Genomic DNA, 7,611 nt, shown 5'->3' with positions numbered 1-7,611 from the left:
TGCCTGTGACCCCTGACAAGTAATGTCATAGAATAACTAATGCACACACACACGTACACCTACACCTAGACCTCTACCTCCACACACCCTTGTTCCTTAGCAATAACTGCTCAGCAGTTTCATATGAATTCTTCAAAAATAAATGCTAATGTATATATGCTCATGTATTTTTGTGAACACAGAGAAAAAAAGGAATTAAGATGTATTGTGTATGGGTACCAACTCTATACTAAAAATGTAAACATTATGTACTATAAACACGTACAAATAAAGAAAATGGATCTGGAAAACAAAGAAAAAATACAAAATGTCCAAAATTCTACTTCATAAGTACTATCTTTCATTTGTGTTAAAAACAAAAAATAAAGCTATCAAATTTACTATAATGTTACCAGTGATTTTTCCCACTGGTAACATTATATTCCCATTTTTTACATGGTTTTCATGTAATTTAAATCCCTTCAAAATGTAAGCAAATATCTATTATGAGCAAAGCACCATGCTCTATACAGGGTAAAACACAGCCTCTTCTCACAGAAAGCCTGTTGCTTATAAGGTGGAGGGACAAAAGGAGGGACAAAAGGAGGTAAATAGTATGATAAATTGCCTAATGCCAGAGAGGCTGGGGCCAAGCCCAGATTAAATGAAGAGGACAGCAAATAGCTTGCCACAAATTTGACAACACAGCCTTAGAATTCAACCCACTCTTGTTTGCTTCCAGCTCCCTTACTGCTTCTGGTGTATCACCATCTTCTTCCCACCAATTCTAAGCTCTCTAAACTTGACTTGTTTCCAAATATTTTTAAACCTTAGGTGATAACAGGACAGCAAACTTGGATTAGGATGACACTGCTACGGCTCTGAAATTACAAAGGAAAGCCAAACAATAAATAGCATGTTAATCACTGTACAGACTTTGCCTCTGTAATTCTCTACAATGTTTTCTTCTTTCATAGGGCAGGGTGGGGTATTTAAAACCAAAGAGATCTCTCTCAGATCATGAAGGTGAAAAATAGTATGATTTAGCATTCTGATGTTTTTCTAAAAGGGATAATCATACATGCTCTACTAAAGCACAAAACCAAACAGTAGCTCCAGGGAAGGTGCATAATCTTGTTTCTCTTCAACAAAGACACCAGTGTGACAAATAATTCTGGCTTAAGAATCCAATAGCAGTCATTATAAAGAGTCTATGCGTTCATCCTAAGTCAGCCAGATCTCTTAGAACCTACCAATTTGTGCCTGCTCTCATCTCTACGGCTGTGGTCCTCCCACAGAAGGAACAAAAGACCAGAAGGAGAAAATGGTACAAAATGTCAGGATGAGCAATGTTTTCCCGTCAAGTCAGGCATTCATGTACAGGAACATATTCATAGGTTTTCGGGAAAATATTTTCTTTGTTTCTAGGCTGAATCTTCAAAAAAGCCACCTAAATCACTAAATATCAGCATCCTTACGAAAATGGAAAAAAACAGGAACCTGAAATGGTTATAAGTTGAGATGTTAGGCTTAGCGAGATAGCTCAGTAGAATAAGCACTTGCCTGGCAAGCAAAGGGTCCTGAGTTCAATCCCCGGGACACCACACACACAAAAAAAGTTGAAATGTAATATTAGGTTACTCCAAGTACTTGAGAAGTCTGCTCATACATATCTTATAAATTGTTTCTTGCACTAAAATGTAATTTTAGATATTAAAAACTGGGTTTTTTTTTTTTCAGAAACAGGAACTCACTAAGCGGCCCACGCTGGCTCCTAACTAGTCACCCTCCTGCTTCAGCTTCCCAACTAGCTGAGATCACATACAAGTGTGTGTGTGCCACCACACCTGGCAGAAAGCTACCCACCGGTCAGGAAAATTGTGGACTACATTACACCTAGTACAATATTTATTGTGATTTTTTTCCTTCTGACATAAGATTTAGTTTCCCTAGCTCTCCAAAGGACACAGTTGCAGAACCTCTTTCAGCTGGTCTTGCCTGAAAATAATAGAGATTAAAGATATTAGAAACAGATAATCTTGTTATACGTTAAAAAACACACACATTAAGTTAATAAACAATGAAACAGAAACATGAACCCACTAAGAAAAGTGGTGCCTTAATAATGTTACCTGAGAATCATGGTATTTCCATCCTATCATGTGATAGATTTGGTATGTGGCAGGTACTGAACCATCCGAATTTCTGTACATTTCTATAAAGACAAATAATAGTTAAAGTCTGAAAAAAATTGCTTCATAAAAACCACCTTCTAGGGCTGGGGATATAGCTCAGTGGCATACGCGCCTGCCTAGCAAGCACAAGGTCCTGAGTTCAATCTCCAGTACAGGTAAAAAACAAACAAACAAACAAACAAACCTTTAAAAACCACCTTCTCCAAAGAAAAATGGGTGCTAGGAAACGGTATGATTCTGAGAATGCCTCACATGAAAAATTCTTACTACAGAGGGGTTGACAGTAAGGAAATAAAGAGCGTTAGGAAAAAAATACAGAGCTACAGGATCTGTGTTTTCAGAGGAAGGACATGAAGTCTGAGGAATGTAAAAGGCATCAGAAGTGTTAAAGGAATCAACTCAGCAAGGCTCAAGCTTGCCAGCCAGGCACAGGTGGCCCATGGTCAGCCTCCTCACCTCTGTAAACTGCTGCCGCCGCCAGCATCGTGTCTCGGTGCAGCAGGGCTTTTCTATTCCAGGAGCAGTTACTCTCTCCCATACCTAAAAATAGATCACAGGGAGTATAAGCAAGAACAGTAAACACCCCAAGTAGCTCAGAACCACAGACTTAACACATCTCCTCCAACAGTGCTATCTATCTTCAGTCTCTGACACTCGTGTTAAAACAAGCTAAATCTCATTTCACTTTCAGATTACAACTCGGCTTCTCAGTACTTTAGAAGCAAAACTGCTTGAAACTTCTTGAATATTAAGGCAGGTGAAGAAGTCAAGGCTCAGGAGGGAAGCCCTACAGTGCTTGCCTTGCCAGCAGTAGTCTAAAGTAAGCCAGCTGGGCAAAAGGAAAGAGACTGACCCCCCAGGTGAGTCATTAGATACCGACAAGTACCTTTCTAAGCAAGACACATCCTGTGTCCCTTTCAGCTCTGTTCCTTGTAAGAGGACAGAACAACTGGCACAACGCCTCACTCCTTTAAAGCCAAAAATAAGGCTGGGAAATTCAGAAGAGACAGCTATGAGACTCACTAGACAGTATCAAAGCTACTATGCTTTTTCAGATTTTACGACTCCAAGATTAAGTAAAAACTACATACACTTTCAAGGTGTTTCCAGTACTTTACAATTTATATTTGAGATTTCTTTAAAGTTGATGATTACAAGCTAGTATGTTATTCTAGTTTTTACTAAAATATATGTTATATATTTATAACTTGATTTTTCTTTTTGTATATACTTAAAATTACTATGAAAGGCCACATTTTAAACCAGTCTATAAAAACAAAAAAAAAAAGAATTTCAAAAATAAAGCAGCATACCTAGAAGACTCCTGAGTTCTTTCAGTCCCCCAACACCACTCTTCCCACCCCTCTGCCTCTGGCTTCCTCCTCAGTACAGTTACAGGGGTTGAGGTATCAGAATATGAATCAAGCTGTTTATACTACTTACAGACTATACCACTTTAAATGTTTGTTTGGGCCGGAGAGATAACTCAGCAGTCTAAGTGCCTGCTCGACAAGCGCAAGGACCTGAGTTTGATCCTGGTACCACATGCTGTGCCGGCCCTGGGGAACCCAGGTTCACTGTGCTGGCCATCAAAATGGGGCATGATGGCATACCTGTAATCCCAGCACTGGTAAGGCTGAGACAGGAGGATCGCTACAAGTCCAAGCTGCATAGTGGATAAATAACTTTTTTTTTTTTTGCAGAACCAGGGATTGAACTCAGGCCCTTGTGCTTGCCAGACAAGCATTTATTCTACTGAGCCATCTCCCTGGCCCCCAAAATAAAATATTTTTAAAAATTGTAAAAATAAATACATTTCTTCTCTCATGACTCATTTTCCTCATATAAACAAGACAAATTAACTATGCCACCTCTGTTCTAACCTTCTTTGTGAATTACAAATAATGCTGGAGAATGAGCTTTCTAATATACTGTGACTTTCTCCCCCATGAAAAACTCATCTCTGATCCTCTATCATTTCTCCTCTTTCCCTATGCCACATACTGAGTTACTGTACCATCCTTGCATCAAGACAATGAAGGATGTGCTTATACTATACTCTGAGGCCTCCAGGATTTTATACAGGCTGTATCTTCTGTGCAGAACACAAAGCCCATCTACCCCAAACCTGCTCCAACCCCCTTCATTCTCCCGAGGAACTCATTTTTGCTTAATTATTACTGCTTCTACAATTTTCCTGACACTCTAAACAGATTTGGGAGCTGTCTTTCTTATGTTTGGCTCCTGTTGCAGTTCAGAGCTTATATGTCTATATCTGTGGGTCTCCCCTCCTCCTAGAATATCAGCACCTGGAGATTAAGAGCTATGAATTTTCACCACCGGCTCTGTGGCTGGCACACAATAGACACTCAGTAAATGGTAAGAGAATAAATTTAAAAATCAAACAGTTACTCTTTCTGTCTAGCTTGTTAAATAAATACCATCTTTATCTTTACAAGTTATCGTCAGTTAATTCCTCTTAATCCTCCCACAGATGAGAGACACTAAGACTTAGTGCATGATTTTGGGAAAAGGCCTTATAGTAAAAATAAGAGAACAGGCCAAGTTTCTTAAAGGCAAATAGTAGGCAAAGTTCCTCCAAATACAAGACCTATTTATTCTCAGCTCTTCTGGAGCGGGGAGAAGGACCTGTGTCCTCTGTGCCTCAAAGCTTCTTCCAGGTCACGCCTCTCCCAGTTCCATTAGTTCCCTGGCCCTGCTGAGGTCTGTACCATTCGCGGTCAGCAAAGCACTCCCCCTGCTGCATTAGGGCTGCTGCCGTGGCTCTCTGCACTGCCTGTCCTGCCACCACCTTCGGTGACCTCAACACTAATAACCTTCAAATTCCTCAACCTCTAAGATCTTCTAACTTACACATCTCTAATGAACGTCATCACTCCATCTCTGTCTCCGCACCAGGGACAGCTCCTGACCCAGTTATTACGTGTATGGCTTTACTTCCAAAACAATACAACATTCCGCTTTCCAGCCAACTCATCCTGTCCTTCCAGTTTTTATATCCTCAGCCAAGGTCATTCTCTCATATTCCTAGGTTTCCTGGCACAGCTCCTTTCTCCTAATTTATCAGTTCACTCCCATCCCAGTTGAGATTCTTCATATTAGTTCAATCACTCTCTTGGAATGTTTTACTTTTGTCTTTTTTGTCATTCTCAACTATCCAAACTAATTTAAGTATCTACTTGCTTGTTTGAAACAATCCTCAATTGCCAACTATTGTTGATATGTCTGACCAACTTCAAGTGTGTCTTTCCAACTCTAACTTTTCTGTAGTATTTGAAACCCTCAGGGGAAAGAGGAGATAGCTAACCAATGGGACAGGCCCCAGGAAAGCTCCTAGGAAGCTAGCGGGGTTCTGCAATTTGCTGGGTGCTTTTAAGACATTATTAAACATGCTATCTAACTTCAATTGTCAAAAAAATCCACACATTATAAAGTATGCAATGCAGGTCTCTCACGTCGTAACTCCAGATTTACTGCCCCGCAAAGAGAGTATTTCTTAATGCCTCACTTTGCTCACCTGTAAAATTAAAATATTAGAAAAACTCAGAACTGCACTGAGCATAAGGTACTGTATTTTTAAATCAGTGGGCAGTAACCTTTTCCAAATGATAGGTCTAATTTCCAGTCTTTTTTGTTCTTGAGATGAATCATGAGCACTACATTTATTATAGAGCAGAACAAAAATAAATGCAGTATCTGGAGAACAATTTTTGTAAATCACTGGAGCTTAAATGAGAAATAATGTGCTCTGGAGCCTTTAGACAGGAGGGGCTCTACAATTACATCTGGATGAGCTTAGTATTTGGGCAGAGTTCAGGAAAGAGGGTGAGTGTGTGTGTGTGTGTGTGTGTGTGTGTGTGTGAACTGACCTTTTATTATTTTGGGCATGTAACAGGCTATCAATCCTGTATTTTATTAGGAAAAGTGACTACAATGAGCAGTTTTCAGTGCTGCCTATTGCCACCTGAACAGCTGACAGAAGCTCCATGGGCCCAAACAGAAAAATGGACAGTGAGTGAAACAGACTTTGCCACGAGAAGTCAGTGATGAGCTACACCTGACTGTCATGGTCAAGTCTCGTTGGGCCTGAAATTGTTCCTACTTGTAACATAGGGAAAAGTAAGATAGAGGGATCAAGAGAAATCCTGAAAGAAACAAGTGTTAACGATTCTCTATAAATCTGTAAATAAAGTCCAGGTAGTCATTTTCAAAAACTTTTTTTTCTTAAAAATAGGGTCTTACTATGTTTGTAGTTAGGGTGGCCTCAAATTCACAGCCATCCTCCTGTCTCAGCCTCAAGTGCCAGGGTTACAGGCCTGTACCATCACAGCCAGCCCTAAAACTCTTGGTTTAAATCATCATACAAGTGTTTCCAGATCCAAATGAAGACTTCTCTAGGTATGTGTAATTTGGTCTAACAGAGTACATCTCTGATTCCCTCAGCTTATCCCACTTACTAAAACTATCATTAGTAAAAAAGAAAAAGTAAATAAAAGGACCTCATACTCTTACAAGGTCCCCACTGAGGAAGTTACTTCTGCAGCCCTCTTGACTGCAAGTGTTTATTTCCAGCTGCATGATCTGACCCCCAATTACCCACTAATTTCATTATTTAACATCTGCCTTCTCACTCCCTGTGTTCTTCTTCAGTTCCTGCCATGTTCTTTCTTGCAAAAGGGCCTTGGTAATATGCTTTTCCCCTATCCTAGGCCTTACTTCTCTACCATTTCTATCTAATTAACTCATCTTCTTTTCTTTATAGCATAGCTTCATTGGCTCTTACTAAATAAAAGTTCTTTGAGTTTCTCAGACCAGGAGTTATTCCCCTGAGAACACCTAAGTCCTAAATTCACCCAACTACCTGCTTTCTTGACATTTCACCTGAAATGGCATCTGTTGCTGGAAGAAGTCAGGTGATATGGTTTGTGTCTAGTTGTTCCCCCAAAGCCTCAAGCAGTTATGGGATGGACTTCTAGAATTTGTGATTAATTCATGATCCAGTGCTGGGATTATGGATGTGAATGCTGGGGGGCTTATGGGTGTGAGTGGTGTTGGGATTATGGGTGTGAGTGCTAAACCCAGCCTGGGGCAGATATAAGGGAGATGGACTTGCTCTCTATGCCCTTGTTGCTGTTACTCCACCCTTTTGCTCTTGCTGTCTTGCTGTTTTCCACCACCATGAACTGCTGCCCTCTACCATGTACTAGTCTGCCTTGGAGACAGCTGAGTATAGACTAAAAAATTCCACAAACTATAAGTTAAGTAAAACTATCCTTCCTTAATTTTGGGTGTCGGGTTTTTTGTCCCAATAACGAGAGAAAAATAACTAAGACAGGTAAGTGCTACCATCTTCAAACATACTCTTCAAACCTGTAATCCCAAAGCTGGTGAGGCTGAAACAGGAGGCTCACTACAA

General features: G+C 40.1%; 1 protein-coding gene across 2 annotated transcripts in view; it reads right to left on the bottom strand.

The window, feature by feature from the left end:
* Nucleotides 1-1,650: 1,650 nt before the first annotated feature.
* The window catches only part of Ndufaf5 (NADH:ubiquinone oxidoreductase complex assembly factor 5), a 32,582-nt gene continuing 26,621 nt past the window's right edge, over nt 1,651-7,611 (bottom strand). Inside the window, exons 9-11 of one of the 2 annotated variants that reach the window (XM_004634342.2) lie at nt 2,631-2,714; nt 2,112-2,194; nt 1,651-1,977 (exon numbers count right to left, since the gene is read on the bottom strand). In XM_004634342.2, the coding sequence (XP_004634399.1) occupies nt 1,888-1,977; nt 2,112-2,194; nt 2,631-2,714 (257 nt within the window). In that variant the 3' untranslated portion in view covers nt 1,651-1,887. The remainder of the gene's footprint in view (nt 1,978-2,111; nt 2,195-2,630; nt 2,715-7,611) is intronic. The other variant, XM_023718639.1, reaches the window with a different exon arrangement.

Source organism: Octodon degus, unplaced genomic scaffold (assembly GCF_000260255.1).
Source record: "Octodon degus isolate 3935 unplaced genomic scaffold, OctDeg1.0 scaffold00060, whole genome shotgun sequence".
In the NCBI taxonomy this organism is placed as follows: Eukaryota; Metazoa; Chordata; class Mammalia; order Rodentia; family Octodontidae; genus Octodon; species Octodon degus.
This window is presented reverse-complemented; position numbering and strand designations above follow the sequence as displayed.